The 16,790-nt window shown below is 42.2% G+C and overlaps 1 protein-coding gene across 3 annotated transcripts in view; it reads left to right on the forward strand.

The window, feature by feature from the left end:
- GYG1 (glycogenin 1) overlaps positions 1 to 15,595 on the forward strand; it is a 76,264-nt gene extending 60,669 nt beyond the window's left edge. For all 3 annotated transcript variants that reach the window (XM_058730179.1, XM_058730181.1, XM_058730180.1), the window contains exons 6-7: positions 11,647 to 11,866; positions 14,684 to 15,595. In XM_058730179.1, coding sequence (XP_058586162.1) covers positions 11,647 to 11,866; positions 14,684 to 14,857 — 394 coding nt within the window. In that variant the 3' untranslated portion in view covers positions 14,858 to 15,595. The remainder of the gene's footprint in view (positions 1 to 11,646; positions 11,867 to 14,683) is intronic.
- The last annotated feature ends 1,195 nt before the right edge of the window (positions 15,596 to 16,790 follow it).

The raw sequence follows: 16,790 nt of genomic DNA on the forward strand, positions 1-16,790 counted from the left end.
AAACGGTTTGAGATCTAAATGACCAAAATGGTTAGGATGGTTTCTTCTTCCTGGCTCAACAAATTAATGCTAATTTTGGAAATCTCCCTGGTTTATTTCCATAACTGTAGAGTATATGAACCACTGGGGAAGTTGGGAGCAACTCTGTCCATTGCGCGTCAGCTGGCCTGTGGCCTGATAGGAGCCGCTGCTGCTTCTGTACAGTCCGCCCTGGGGGGTGTCAGCTCCACATTTCTGTGATAAGACCTTCAGGGGTGATGCTTTGTCTCACCCCATTGCTGCCTATGTAGGAATGTTGAAACCAGATCAAAGAACTCATTTTTCCCTTCCCTCTGCCAGAAAATGCTTTTGTTTTTCTTACAGAGATCCATCTGCAAAGATGGATCCATCTCCAAAGATTTTTCATTCGGTTGGGAAGAGCTAAAAAAGACAGATAGTTTATATATAAATATGTATATGTGTGTATATATATATGTGTGTGTGTGTGTGTAGTGTGTATATATGCATATATATACACACATATATATTTGTGTGTATAAATGTATGTATATATGTTTCATGTTAATGCAAAATTTGTGACCCAGATCTTTTAAACTGAAGTAGATGATGATGAACATTTGGGATGCCAGGGATACTCCACAGATTGCCCTGTGGACCTCTGGGAGCTCAGCATGAATGTGAAGCTCCATTGCTGGGCTCAGAATAGTGTTGGGGGTCTTCGGGACAGAGCCTTCCTGTGGTGTGCTGTCACTAGGACAGCATATGGGTGGTGGCAGGCGGAGTGAGAAACCATGGAGTGGTTGAGGGCAAGTTGGGCTTTGCAGAAGAAGTGAGAATTTGTCTTACCAGCTCCAAGCGACAATGTGCCATGAGGTCACCAAAGCAGTATTTAGATGCCCCAGAATCTTAGAGCCTTGGAGATCTCAGAACACATGCTACACTTATAACAGTGAAGCCTTGTTATTATGTGAAGTTTCTGCTAAAGATGGCCTAATATGAATCATATTTGACATGAATTTGAGCCATGAAGGTAGCATTTCTTTTTTTTAGTGTTTATTTTAGGCAGAGAGAGAGAGAGAGAGAGAGCGCGCGCTTACGCGAGTGAGCACGCACAAGTGGGGGAAGGGCAGAGATAGAGGGAGACACAATCTGAAGCAGGCTCCAGGCTCTGAGCTTTTAGTACAGAGCCCAGTGTGGGGCTCGAACCCACAAACCACAAGATCATAACCTGAGCTGAAGTTGGACGCTTAATCAACTGAGCCACCCAGGCACCCAAAGGTAGCATTTCTAATGCATTCCTCTACATACCATTTAGATAGAACAAAACATAAAGGAAACACTTAATGGTTCTACCACTTTGAATGAATGCTCAAATCTAGCTTCTGAAAAACAAATGAGTACTGTTTTCTATAATAGAAGACCCTCTTGAACACAACATAATTTGAGAGCTAAAATACTTGGTTTAGTAATTTTTAAGGTGATTTGCAATATACATATTGAGAAACAAGTTCATATACGCATTTCTTAATGAAATGATATTTCTGAAAGTGCCTAGCATGATGTTTAGGAAATGACAGGCTTTTAGTCAACATTAGTTTCTTTGAAGTTTTCTCCATCTAGAGGGTCTGTTTTATTGATGTCACTTAGAATTTGGCTGGTGCATAGTGCTAGGCAAAATCTCATTAGCCTTTTTAAAAATCAGTCATTTACTTCCATTTTCGCTTTCTATTCTGTCTGCTGACTGAAAGCTGTTCATGGTATTTCATGCCATATAAAATGGGCCTAAAGCAAAGGGAATGAATTCACTGGTTTTGCTTCAAATTGCCATGCAAATTAGTTAGTCATACTGATTGACTACAGAGCTTGTTTTACCAAATAATTTCCAAATATTTTAACTTTATATTTTTACTTGAGTTTAGATATGATCTGAGACCTGGCCTGGTCTAGTCTCAGAAAATAAGTGTAGAAACCTAAAAGATTTCTTTCTCTTCACTTGTTTACTGCTTTAAATTCTTCTGAGGATGTTCGTGTCCATTATTTCTTTTACAGGAATGTGGCTTATTCACTAAGACCTTATCAGACCTCTTTAAAATCAGTGTTTTCCAAAAATGAAATTGAACCTTTGGTGTCCTGAATTCTGTCATTCTTGTGTATTTCTGATTCGATTGATTTTTTTCCCTTGGCCCCTGAGACACCCTTGGGTCCAGCTCCCCACTGTGACTATTGTCCTTGAAGACCTAGCCTTTCTGTGCTCATTACTTTCACACTCTTACATCTTCACCTAAAACCCTGAGGCCCTATAGTTTGGATCCGTCTTGTTTTTTCTGCCTTCTGTTTGTTCACTCACCCGTTCATTCAGTCGGTAGGCCTGCGGCACAGAGCTGGTACCACACAATCTGCTCACTGAGGGCCGCAAAGATGAATGAGGGAGCTAGAGTCTCATCAGCCTTGCATCTGCTTACATGTGGAGGGTTTTCTGTATGTCACGTGGCACAGTCCATGATTTGAGCATTGGAGAAGAATCAAGCAGTGGCTGCATGACTGTCCTGTTCCTCCTTTATGGGTGTCAGTGATGCCTGTTGGGCCCCAGGTACCCCAGTTTCCAGCATGGCCCTCTGCTCCTTCTGACCTCATCTCTTTTCGTCAGATGATCTGTCCTCAGATATTACTGTCATCAGTTCCATTCCCCTATCTCAGCCCTTATCACCAAGGGAGAAGCTTCCCCATCAGTCCCAGCCCAGCCTTTAGAAGCAGCTCTGACTTTGGGCAAAAAAGGCACAAAGAGTGATATCTCGTGGACAGAAGTCTAAGTGAGAAATGCCTTCAGTAGGAGCTGGGAGGGGAAAAGTGTGTGGATCGAGCAGAAGACATACCTTCCTCTGAGGTCTCAGACTGGTGGGCTGCAAACTGTATTTGTCTGAGCAGTGTGTTTTTGTCTTCCTTACATAGTTTTCTTCTTTCTGTACTCCGTGGCCAGTGCTTAGTAATCAGGAAATTTCACATGAAACCTAGATTGTCAGTTTCTTTTGAAAAAAAATCAGATACTTGGTGGGATGTGGGAGAAAGCTGTTTGATGACTGTTACTGGTTTGGGGCCTTAAGCAATTGGAGTAAAGGAGTTGCTATTCCCTGAGATGGAGAAGACTGTGGGGGAAGCAGGTTTGTGGGAGCAGGGGTTGACCAGAGATGTACTGAGTGTATCAAGTTTGGGTTATATTAAGTTTGAGGTGCCTATTAAACATCCTAGTGAGGGGTGCCTGGGTGGCTCAGTTGGTTGAGCGTCCGACTTGGGCTCAGGTCATGATCTCGCAGTCTGTGAGTTCAAGCCCCGCCTCGGCCTCTGTGCTGACAGCTCAGAGCCCGGAGCCTGCTTTGGATTCTGTGTCTCCCTCTCTCTCTGCCTCTCCCCTGCTCATGCTCTGTCTCTCTCTGTCAAAAGTAAATAAACATTAAAAAAATTAAAAACAATTTAAACATCCTAGTGAAAGGGTGGAAAAGTAAGTAGATGGAAGAGTGGGGAGTTGAGGAGAGAGGTCCGGGTGAGACCTAAGTATGGGAGTGTCAACATATAAGTGATATTTATAGCCATGAGACCGATAACCAAGAGAGTGATTACGGTGGAAGAGTCCTGAAGGTCCCGAAATAGGAAAATGTGGAGGAGCAGGGACTTGAGACTAAGAACGGTAAGGCAAGAGGAGACCCCGGAAAGTGAGGTGCTGCACATGCCAGCCAAAGAAAATGTTCCAAGGGGGAAGGAGGGATCCATCTGTCTCAGATGCTGTGATAACTCCTATAAGAGGACAGTTGAGAATGAGTACTGACCTAGAATGTGGAGGTCACTAGTGACTTTGACAAGAGCATGTCTGGTAGAGTGGTGGGAGGAAGCCAGTTTGAAGTGGATCCAAGAGAGGGGAGAATTAGAGATCCTGAATGTAGACTGCTCTTCTGAAGCATCATCTTTAAGAGAGAGCAGAGAAATGGGCTGGGAGCTAGGTAGGGATACAGGATCCGGAGAGGGTGGTAGGGGTTGTTTTTTTTGAAGATGGGAGAAGTTCAAGCATATTGGTATCTTGATGGGCAAGATCAAGAAGAGAAAGAGTGAGTGCACTAATAATGCAGGAAACTGAAGGGAGACTTACTGAAGTCATGTCTTTGAGAAGCTGAAAGAGGATGTGTCCTGGTGCACAAGTGGGGAAGCTGGTGTCAGTTATGAGCCAGGATGGTTCAGTTCTTGTAACACAAAGGAAGGCAGAGGGTATGGATACAGATGAAGGTAGGTGGGTATATTTTTTGGTTGAATGAATGAATGAGCAAGCAGTCAGCCAGGAGGGACTGAGACTGACATACTACCAGGAAAGTCTCCATAGTGGCCAGGCCTACTCTGAGGACAGGCCACCTTGGTAGGTGAAGTAGTTGACGAGGTCCTAGTGTAGGTTATTAAAGTCCACATTTGAGTACTGATGTTGTTCTGATTCCCAGGGCATGATTGAGAAAAGTTATTTAGCTTGAGAGGCAAGGAAAAATCAGGTGGGTCCCTGGTGGCCACAGATGTTTTCCTCTGAGTATCTACTGTCTTCTGGTGATGAAACATGTATTCACTTGTGCTCTGTGGTCCCCTTCACCAAACTGACTCCTACTCTGCATGACGAGCACACCCCTTGGGCACTGGGCTCATGACCCTTGATTTAGACTGTGAGAGGGTGAGAGAGGAAGGGTGGCTGACTGGTAGTGGGAGAAGGGATTGTGCGTAAGGAGGTACAGGCGTGAGTGGCCATGTGCCAAAGAACAGGAGTCATTGAGGTGGGCAGTGGGTGGCTGGGAGTGCTGCCCCATTTCGCAGAGAAAGTTCTCACAAGCAGTACCGTGTTTCTTGTTCTTGGAGCCTAATTGAACATCACACGTAAAAACGCTTCACGAGAAGTAAAATGGCTCCCGTGTGCACTGTCACGGAGGTAGTTCCTTTTCCATGCTAAACACTTCTGTAGTCTTATCCACACGTTACCAGCTGCTAAACTAGTCATGAAAATTCTATCTGATCTTTTGGTAACATCAGGTCACAGGGATTATTTTAACGGCTAACATAAGCAGTATTATTGCTGGCTCAGGTTCAAACTATGTCTTGTGATCTGGACGTCTCTTTTGAGATTCTATCAAGTTAAAATTAGAACACTTATTTTAAGAGATGTATGCAAGCTGAGACAAATCCCCATTACTGGGTCAGAATGAATGGCTCTCAGTAATTTAGAGACAATTGTAATATGTACCCAATGTTTTGTTTGTTTGTTTGTTTGTTTGTTTTTATTCCTGGCTGATAAAATTAGTGGGTAAATCAAGCAGTGAGTCAGTGAATCTTCTAGTTCTCCTTGTTCCGGGTCAAGGTCAGTTAAACTTTATCTTTTGACATCAGTATGTCCCCTTATTCACTAGCTACCTATTTTGCTTTAGCCAGGTGATATAAATTCTGACTGGTACCTGATTGCTGCTTTTGGTGAGAGAGAGGGAGAGAATTAGAAAAATACCCTGAGTTTACCCTCCTGTAAGAATATACCCAAATTTTGGATTTAGGCTGACTTTTTTTTTTTTTTTTTTTTTATTAGAGAGAGTGCACACTCGAGAGCTGGGGAGGGGCAGAGAGAGAATCCAAAGCAGGCTCCACACCCAGCCTGACTCAGGGCTCAATCCCACGATTGATCGTGAGATCATGCCCTGAGCTGGAATCAAGAGACTCTCAACCAACTGAGCCACCCAGGGGTGCCAGGCTAAAATAATTCTTTTAAGCAACAAGTAATTTCGCCTTTCAGTTATGACCTGTGCTTTTACTTATTTCATTTTGATATCGTTGTTTTGGATTTTCATAAATAACTGAAAAGTAGAATTGATTAAAATGATAGGAAATAATCTTTAGAAACATTCCTTGGGGAGCAGGATTAAGACCTAAACATAATTACATGAAATTCATATCTAGATTAATTGAAACTCTGGATACAAAAACAGTGTCTGAGACCTTTTGCTCATCTGTTTTGCAAACAAAGTGTTTTATTATGGAAGTTAATAGAGCAAGCCGTTGAGGCTGCTCTGCTGTGTAAATAAATACTGTTCTTACAGCTAGAGCACAGTTACATGGTTTTACCGATATAACTCACGCATCATCCTATAAAGTGGCCAGTGTTAGGCCTAACAGTCTGCCTTCTATCAAGCCCAAGGGCTGCCCCAGGTGATTTCCCAGAACACAGCTGTGTATGACCACCTGACGCAAAACTGCAGGACTGTCTTCACTTTCCTCCTACCTTCCTATCAGAGCCCCATGTTTCCCACTCAGCAGCTGCCTTACTTTGCGCCCTGCCCCCATCCTCCCACCCTCAAAGGGCCTGTGGGCTGGCCAGAACCTTCCACATTCAGTGACTTGTCCAGGCCTGAACTTCTCATAAAGAATCCTTGCTCTAAAACTTGTTTTTCTCCTGCCCCTACTCATTTCCATAGATCTGTTTGGTGTGTGGCCGCTAGGTTAAAGGAATACCTCAGATACCTGAAAAAAAGAGTTCTCGTTCTTCACCATACAGAAGTAGGGCTAATCGTGGCTTGAACTCATGGCCTCTGGAGCCTGTGCATGACTCCTGTGTGCCCTAGCATCTTTCTTACTTCTTCTGACCTGCAGCTTTGGCCTTAACACTCCTGAATCCTCATGAGCTCTTTTTGGTCTGTCCCTTGGTACCCCTGGGCTGCAATAAAAACCTGTTCATATCATGCATTTCATGATTCGTTTTGTTTTTCCTGAAATTTGGGTATCTCTTGGGCGGTGACATCACATCTCCACAACCCTGCTCACCTCTTCTGCCTCCCCCCATCTTACTGGCACCAAAGAATCCCTTGCCTTTGGGCACAAAGGGCAGTTCCGTCCACATTTAGGACCCCTTATGATCTCGGTTTCTACCTCAGACAGGCTTATCAAGGCCTTTCTTCAAACTAAGACTGCCCTGTCTATGAAAAGACTGTCCAGTGGATACAATTTTTCACAGTGTTAGGATAGACTAGGTAAAGAAGGTAATTTTGAGGAAGGATGATGCTTCCTCTAGCCACAGAGGGTATCCATGATTTCACATTAAAGACACACTATGGATCACAGCTTCAGGAAGGTAGATCCCAGGTCTGAGCCACAGTGAAATGCAGGATGTGGACTGCCCCCAAACGGTGTTTCTGTTGATCTGCAAGGGGAAGGCCCTGAGCCACATGGGGTGGGATCTAAGCAGCATGAAGCCCAGTCTCCAGGCAGTTTGCAGAGGCCCCCGAGCCACCTTGGGGGCACAGACAGAGCCAGAGGCAGAAGTGTAGACTCCTGCCTCCAGAAGAGATGGGACAGTCTCACTCTGAGGTGTTTGCAGACCCCAGTGGCATTCGGCACTGCACTGGGTCACTGTGCCCTGCCTCTGCATGAGCTTTAAAGGCCCAGTTCACGGGCTGAGGTGGCCCTTAGACAAGGTCTAGCACAGTCCACTTAGGGGTCAGCTGCTGGTCCTAAACACACCACCATCCACTTCTTGTTCCCGCCCACCTTCCCTGACCTTTGTGCAAACCGAACCCTTCTGAGAACAGTCTTTCTCAGGTGGCCCTAAGTTGCTTGTTCTGTAGCTTTCTTTCCTGGTAGTTACTTTTACCTGTCTTTGACTATGTTTGGAGTATTTCTATGGTTCATTAGGCACATCCTTTCCACCTTCCAGATTGACCATCTGTAGGCAGGGAATTCCTGAGGTAACAGATGTCACTCTCAGGTGATGTCCTTACAATTCTGGGAGTGTCTTTCAGTAACAGCCTACTTGTGGTTAAGAACCTTGGCTCTGGAACCAGACCGCCTGGGTGGGATCCCAGCCATGGGATCCTAGACAAGGTATTACCTTCATGCCTTGGTTTCCTCACACAGTTGTTTTGGAAATTAAATGAGATAAACCATGCAGATGTTAAGCAGTGTGGTATGTGTGAGTACTCCATGTATGTTAGCTATTACTGTTTCTCCTGCCTGATCTATTGCAAACCATCCCAAGAGCAAGTTAGAAAGGAATAGAGTTTATGCTATATTCACGTTTTAATATATGTTAAGTAGTATTACCTTTCATATAATTTATGACATTCATATTAGGTCTAGGCAAAATCATGGATTGAAATTAATGGCCAGTTACTCTAGGAGGAGCACACAAGGCTCTTGCTCCAGGCAAGACGAGTCGGGAGGACGGGATGTCTGAGAAGGCAGAAGCAACACCTGTTCTTTCACATGTGCTCTCTTCTGGTTTTAGGCGAGTTTGTGTTGTAGATGAGGCAGTGCCCGCCAGCCCCATCAACACAAGCGTCAGGTCTCTGGGCTCCCCCGTCACCATTAGAATGTTTGTCGAAGGCCTTTATCTTAACTGCCATCTTGCCCGGGGTCTCCTCTGGACCCCACTTCCTGCACAAAGCCTCTTCTGAAAATCCCCACCTGCACTAACTGCTTTGGCATTTTCATAGACCCTAATGTCAGCATTGCACTGCTAGCCCTGACTCGTTGCCTCGTTGCCTCGTTTCCTCGTTTGTGCTCGTTTCTTATTTTTACGTTAGATGACCCCTCTCCCTGTTGGGACGAAAATCATTTGGGGTCATGCACTGAGCATAGTGCCTTATGCGTAGCAGGTGCTTATTTAGTTGATAGCCCTATCTGCACAAATTTTGAGCATTATGACTTCTATCCTTTTAAGGATAAAGTTGAGAGTATTTGTATGCATGTGTTTGTGTACCTGTGGGTTATGTGTGTAGGTGTGTAAAATATAAAATAAAAGAGTAAACTTGCAGATACCAGGTATCTACTGCATTTTCAGAAGAAATGAACTGTGGAATAGTCCAGCGGTTTTAGGAGGAAGTTTACGATAGGCTCTATTTTTCTCAGTTTTGGAGTGGCAGCATGGTAGGATTGCTAAGAGGACAGGCTTAAGAAGCAGAAAGGTGCCAAATCCTTTTTCTGCTACTTAATAGCTATAGGGCTGCAGGCAACTCACTGGCCTCTAAGAGCCTCTGTTAACACATTAGTAAGGTCTACCGTGCCAGACTGTTATTATTCCCAATCATGTCCCTAAAAGAATTTGGGCCCCAAACATAGGAAACTCTGATAGTGATAGCTATGTAATAGGTCTCTGGCATTAAAAAAAAAAAATTTTTTTTTTAAGATCAGAAAAGTTACATGAATAGAGTTTGCATTATTTCAGTCTGTACATCATGCTCAGCTACTTTGGTTGCCTATAGGATAAATCCACTAAAATCCAACACTTGAGCCCAACACCCAAGTACCTGTCCCATTCTTCCTTTCCTAGCAAAATTTCCTCTTTGGCTCCACTGGGAGGACCCTCCATCTAACACACATATGCTCACCTGATACTTGCTATCCCTCTGCCTAGAATTCTCCGTATTAGTGCTAGCTACCCAGATCCAGTCTGCTGTACAAGCTTTAAGTCTCTGCCCCAGTGAACCTACCTTCCATGACCTCCCTGCCTCTGCATTCCCAGAGCACTCACTGTTCCCGTTTTTCTTCTGGCACATGTTATCTTTACCTTTATTATTTGGTTTTATATACACAGATTTCCTCCCAGCCAGAACAGGACCACTCTTAACTCTTAGTCTTTTTAGGATACTATTGTGAGATGCAGTGCATACACAAAAGGGTATATATAAAAAATGGTTTTTTTTTTAAATGCAAGTTAAAAAATAGAACACAACCAGTACCTCAGAAGCCCCTGTGTGTCTGTTTCCCATCATGCTTCCCTTTCCCCCAGAGGTAACCAACATCATGACACTTATATGTTGATCAGGTTTCTACTCTTTAAGCAGTACTTTGCTTTGCACTATCGGAGTGGATTCCTGTGCATGTATTTCTATTTGAATTTGAATTTTTCATCATATTTTTAAAATTCATCCATTTTCACACCCCATGTTCACTGCAGCATTAATGATAATAGCTAAGACAAGTGTTCATTGATGAATGTATAAAGAAAATGTATATGTACATGTAAGATGGAATATTATTCAGCTATAAAAAGAAGGAAGTCCTGCCATTTGCGGCAACACAGATGGACTGTAAGGGCATTATGCTGAGTGAAGGCAGAGAAAGACAAGTACTATAAGATCTCACTTATATGTGAAATCTAAAAACAAATAGACAAACTCATAAATACAAAGAAAAAAATTAGTGGCTGAAAGAAGCAGAGGGTAGGGAGGGAGCAAAATGGGTGACGGTGGTGAAAAGATACAAATTTCTAGTTATCAGATAAAAAGACCTGGGGATGTGATGTACATCATGATGACTGTAGTTAACAGTACTGTATTGCATATTTGAAAGTTGCTGAGAGTAAATCTTACAACATCACATCACAAGAAAAAAATGTAACTGTGTGCAGTTATGGATGTTAATTAAACTTGCTGTTGTAATATAAAAAAATTATCCATTTGCTACATGATATGTATAGCTACAATTTGTTTATTTTGACTGCTGTATTACATCCCATGATCTGAATACACCATAAGTTATCCTTTAAAAAGATTAAATGGGGTGGATCAGTTGGTTAAGCATCTGACTTTGGCTCAGGTCATGATCTTGCAGTTTGTGGGTTTGAGCCCCGCGTCGGGCTCTGTGCTGACTGCTCGGAGTCTAGAGCCTGCTTCAGATTCTGTATCTATCTATCTATCTATCTATCTATCTATCTATCTATCTATCTCTCTCTCTCTCTCTCTCTCTCTCTCTCCCCCCCCCCCGCCCCCTCCCCTGTCACAGTGTCTCTCTCTCTCAAAAATAAATGAACATTAAAAAAAAAAAAAATGGACAAGTAATCATAAAATCTCAGTGACATTCAACAGTAAGTATGTATATTTCTTGCTCATATACTGGTGGGTAGGCTGAGGCAGCTCTGATCATCTCAGCAGGGTTTGGAGCCAGGCCACAGATTTGATCCAGATCTGCTCCATGGGTCTCATCCACTCTTCTGCTAGAAGAGGTCACAGCTTCTCAGAGAGAAGGAACAGAAACAAGCAGGGACTGTTTTTAAAAGGCAGTGTCACTTCTGCCCACATTTCATGGCCAAAGGCAAGTGCTGTGAGCATGCCCAATTTATCAGTGAGGCAGGAATCTCATTCCTGCTGTGGAGATTGGGAAACGGAGTGAACACTTGCTGAACAATCTTAACCCAGTAAGATACGGTCACTTGGGTTGTATCCAGTGATGACTGCTTCAAACAGTGCTGCTGCCGTGAACATTTTGAGTATGTCTCCTGTTGCACATGTTTAAGAGCTTCTTTAGGATGTGTGCCTAGGAGCTGAGCTTCCAGGCCAGAGGCGCGAGCATTTTCAATGTTACGAGGTAATACCAAATGGCTTTCCACGTGCTGTACCTTTCCTGCAGTGGATTGGTGTGTTGGTTGTTGCACTGATCCACCACTACTTTGGGATTTTTGTGTATATTTAACATACAATTGAATGATTTAAAAAGCATGTCTAAAAATTTGTGAGCTTCATATCTTTTCCAACCAACCACTACTACAAGATGGAAGGTACACTGTTCAGGCTACAGAACAAAGTGCTATTTATCTTTTTGTCAGTGCTCGGAATCCACTAATGGCTTCAACTTGTGTTCCCTTGGCAGATTTGGTGCAAATGCCAAAGTTGTGCATTTCCTGGGGCGAATCAAACCATGGAATTATACTTATGATCCTAAAACAAAAAGTGTCAAAAGCGAGTCCCATGATCCCACCATGACTCATCCAGAGTTTCTCAACCTGTGGTGGGACATCTTCACCACCAACGTTTTACCTCTGCTTCAACAGTTTGGCCTTGTCAAAGATCCCCACTCGTACCTAAATGTGGTAGGTTCTGTTTTACCCTTTCCGGTAATTTAATGCTGTAATTTTTTTTAACTTGATAGACTGGTAGAGGTAGAGTATTTAGTGGTATTTTACCATAAGACACTCGTAAATACAGAGAACAAACTGAGAGTTGCTGGAAGGGAGATGAGTGGCGGGATAGGCTCAATGGGTGATGGGCATGAAGGAGGGCACTTGTGGGAATGAGCACTGGGTGTTATGTGTAAGTGATGAATCACTGGGTTCTACTCCTGAAACCAGTACTACCCTGTATGTTAACTAATTTGAATTTAAATTTAAATAAATACATAAATAAAAAGATTTTTGTAGAAAATTGTCCATCTTAGAGGGGAGAAATAGTGCCAGCAAAGATTAAAGTAGTAGATTTTGTGGCAAATTTCAATTAGATCTGAGAGCATAAGAAAGGGTTTTAGATATATATATATATATCTATATCTATCTAGAGATAGATATATCTCTAGATAGATATAGATATCTAGATAGATATAGATATGTATATATATATATACACACACACACACACATATACATACATACATATACATGTACATGTGTGTGCGTGTGTGTAATCTACAGAATTCTTAGCTCATTGTCCTAAGGTTCTGAGATTATTCCTAAGGTTTAGATAGTGCCCTGTTTCATGCTTTAGATGAATGGACACTTTTTCAAAGAAACTGCAAACATTTAAATATATGTATTTTATTTTTGCCATCTGCTTAGAAGAATGTATTTTTCAGTGAACATTACAATAACATGAACATGGAACAACAGATACTTTTCTAGGATTATTTTGGTTTGCTGTGTTTGTGCTCTTATGGTTATGTAGGATCTTGAAAAAAATCTCCTTGTAAGAGGAAGATGACATTAACATTTAAAACACCAAACTGCTTAGACTCTTCTGACTTTAAAAGTCTTCCTTGGGGGCGCCTGGGTGGCGCAGTCGGTTAAGCGTCCGACTTCAGCCAGGTCACGATCTCGCGGTCCGTGAGTTCGAGCCCCGCATCAGGCTCTGGGCTGATGGCTCGGAGCCTGGAGCCTGTTTCCGATTCTGTGTCTCCCTCTCTCTCTGCCCCTCCCCCGTTCACGCTGTGTCTCTCTCTGTCCAAAAATAAAAACGTTGAAAAAAAAAAAAAAAAAAAATTAAAAAAAAAATAAAAGTCTTCCTGTGAGGTTTATTCTTTTGGAAAAATGGGAAGAGGATGAGAAATTATACTTTTATGCTGCATATTAAGATATAAAGAATAGAATTGAATGAGTGAATGATAATCCAGTCTAATCAGTTAATTACCTTGGTATAATTATAAGAGGCTAAAAGTTGTAAGAGATCCTTTTATTTGCCATAGTAGAGATTTTAGCCATTTTACTTATTAGCACTTGTACCAATATGTAAAATGGAGAAAGGGAAAAATAAATAACACTATCTAATTGCTTTCTATGGACTATGAAATAATATTGGCACAGTACTTGGAATGTTGCCTGGCACATAGTGCTTAAACAAAGTTAGCTATTATTACAGAACCCTGACAACTACTCTATCAAGTATTATTGTTACTGTGTTCTTTGTGTATATTAACATTAACTGAGGCCTAAAGAATTTAAATAACCTGTTAGTTATATAACATACTCATCAAAAGCAAAACTGGGACTCAAATCTAGGTCTGCAAGACTGTTACCTTCTGACAGATATCATGAAGTAGAGAATTCTGGAAGAAACTCCCTGTATCATTCCTGTTGCAAGTGGAAGCAAAGGCAGGGCTAATCTAGGGTAAGGACTTAATGTTGCTTCAGCTATAAAATAATCTTCTGGAATCTGCCCAGATGCCTCGGAGTTCCAGTATATATAAACACACACATACACACTTACATATGTATAGCAACAAAAACCAGTAATCAAAAATTTCGTTCTACCGTTTGCTCCGTTATAGAGCAGTACCTGTATGGATTCATTCGCCTTCCTTTTTCTCTGCTAGTTCTAGTACCTTCTCACCTCAGAGCTTTTTGAAGAATAGCTTTGATATCCTTTTATTGTGCACTTGAAGTTAATTGCCTTTGTATAAGTCATGAGAACCTAATTTAACGTAGAGTAGGTTTGCTCCATTTCCTGCACATTTACCTGTTGCTTCCACAACCCAAGGACTGAGAATTAGGAACCAAGGAAAAGCGATGGGAATGGAAACAGTTGATCCAGATTAAGCCAATTAAATTCACACATGCTACAAGATGAGATGCTTGATAATAAGCTTCAACAAGCAGAGACGTTTGGTGCATAGTCTCAAACAATTAAGCTCTCACGTTTCTAACCTGACAACTTGTGTATGTGGTGTGGCTCTCTGGTTAGGTCCTTTGTGAAGCTTAGACTCTGAGGGATCATTTTGTTTAAGTTCTCAACCTTTCAGAGCCCACACAGATCGAGAATTTATCGTGAGATTTGTGTTCCCTTGTCCATCCATCTTACACTTTCTAATGAACTGTTTGCAGCTTTCAGACTTGGTCTATACACTGGCTTTCTCTTGTGGCTTCTGTAGAAAGGTATGCAGAACTTAAACATTAACCCTAATTACTTTGTTCTCCCAATGTTTTCACTGAGTCCAGAAGTCTTCATTTCGTTAGGAAAAAAATCATATGACCCTTGTATTCCTGTGTCTTTTTTGTTTGTTTGTTTCATGTAATACTTTTCAGTTTTTGCTACTTTGCATGATAATTCATCCTGGCTTTTCTCACATTCTTCAACTTCCTGCTTTCTTTTAAAACAGTCTGTTTTGCAGCTCTCAAGGAGTCTGATTATGCTCTCCTTTTTAGGAAGGTGTCTCGGGAGCCGTATCACATCTGTCCCTCGGGGAGATCCCGGCTACAGCACAGCCTTTTGTGTCCTCAGAAGAACGGAAGGAGCGGTGGGAACAGGGCCAGGCCGATTACATGGGAGCAGATTCCTTTGACAACATCAAGAGGAAACTTGACACTTACCTCCAGTAGAAACACTGCCATTTTCCCATGGACACATCCATTTCACAGGCACTTGTTTCGGATGCTTAGTATCTAGAGCTGGGTTAAGCAAGGTCTGTTACAGTTGCTAGAAGCTTTGCTAAAATTAAAATTCATCAGATGAGGGGATTTTGCAGGACAACAGGTGAGAACTGGGCAAAAGTTGTGAAGTAGCAGTTCTATTATGTGTGGACAGTGTTCTGCTTTTTAACCCTAGGCTTATTCAGCAGATGGTCAGAGAGTCTGGATTTTGCTGACCTATGTGGTAAGGGAAACTCAAGCTATTAAATTGGCTGTATCGACTCTAGAAACGTGCCAAGACAGGCTCTAAATCCGCCTCTCTTCAGACTGGGACAGGGTATCTCTCTCGTGCTTGCTTGTTATACCTTTGACTAGACCCACAATTTAGAATTGCCCAGAGGCCACCAGAGCGATTGTAATTGTGCTTCCAGGTAAAGACAGCCTAGAACACTGCTGAGGGATTCATAAACCTATCAACAGATGGTGTTAACCCATTTTATTTCCTAATTTCAGTGTCTGAAGTTGTTCACCAGTTTTCTATGTACAGTTTACAGCATGCGAAAAACGCTTTTGTTCAGTTCTCTGTATCTGTAAACAGCCATGTGTTCTCTGATGGTTACCTGCAGTGGCACCCTGTATGAAAATAAAGACTTCTTGCCATATCCTGGTTGTCTAAATAAAGGATTCCCATTCCCCTTGAAAAAAACGCATCAAGTAGTTGTTCATGAGTTTTAGAATTGGTCAGTGTTTTAAAAACCAGTGTAACACTTGACACTGGAATTGGTTTCTAGATATCTAGAAACATTTAAATATTGTGTTCTCCAGTGATGGTAATGGGTGTGATTGATGGAGGAAAGTGAGATCAAATGTATTTAATCCGTCACCCGCATTTTATGTCCATATTAAGTTGAGTATTCAGATTTTGGAAAATATTATAGCATCAAATCATCAGTCTCTGAACATATTTGATAATCTTTCAGGACAGTTAGTACTGGAACCGGTGTCTTCATGAATTAAAATGAGAAGTATAAAGGATATTAATTAAATGTACAGATGATTCTAGGCTGCAAGGATGTGGCAAGCCAGGGAAGGGCAGGATCCAAAATGACCTTTATTTTAATTTTTTTTAATGTTTGTTTATTCTTTAGAGAGCGAGCATGAGTGGGGGAGGGGCAGAGAGGGAGACACAGAAGCTGAAGGCTCCAGGTTCCGAGTTGTCAGCACAGAGCCCAACACAGGGCTCAAACCCACGAACCGTGAGATCATGACCTGAGCTAAAGCCAGATGCTTAACCGACTGAGCCACCCAGGTGCCCCAAAATGACCTTTTAAAACCAATGTGAGTAATCAGAGATCATTCTATTGGGGAAAAACAAAAATACAGGAGAGAAGACCATGATGAGAAGAAACTTGAGAGCGTTAATTGGGCGGAAACTGCAATGGCTTTTATGGCCTAATCAACCAAGGTTGCCCTTTTTTCCCCAATATCCTATGGGTTACATAGGTGAGCCCTATTCAATGTGGGTGTGAATTAATAGAGGGGTGTATGGAATTCTGGAGGCAAGAATGGGTGGGGGCCACCTTGGAGGCTGGCTATCGGAGAGCTCCAGAAGAACCTGAGGACTTCCCTAAAATTGTAGAATATTAAATGATAAGTGATTTCTGAAGATAACACTACAATTATTTGGACTGGTGGAGAATGAATTGCTATAATCCTCAAGTATACAAAGCACTTTTACCAAAGATTTAAGTGCCTCCATGCATCAGGCGCTTTGATAGCTCTTCTCAAGATACTCCTAAATCCCAGGATCTTTGTATTGGGGGGGGGGGGGGGATTATCGAGATGTAACCCCATCATAAGTTGAGGAAGATGTGTATACAAATAAGGAACTGGTTTCCTGGCA

Source organism: Neofelis nebulosa, chromosome 5 (assembly GCF_028018385.1).
Source record: "Neofelis nebulosa isolate mNeoNeb1 chromosome 5, mNeoNeb1.pri, whole genome shotgun sequence".
NCBI lineage: Eukaryota > Metazoa > Chordata > Mammalia > Carnivora > Felidae > Neofelis > Neofelis nebulosa.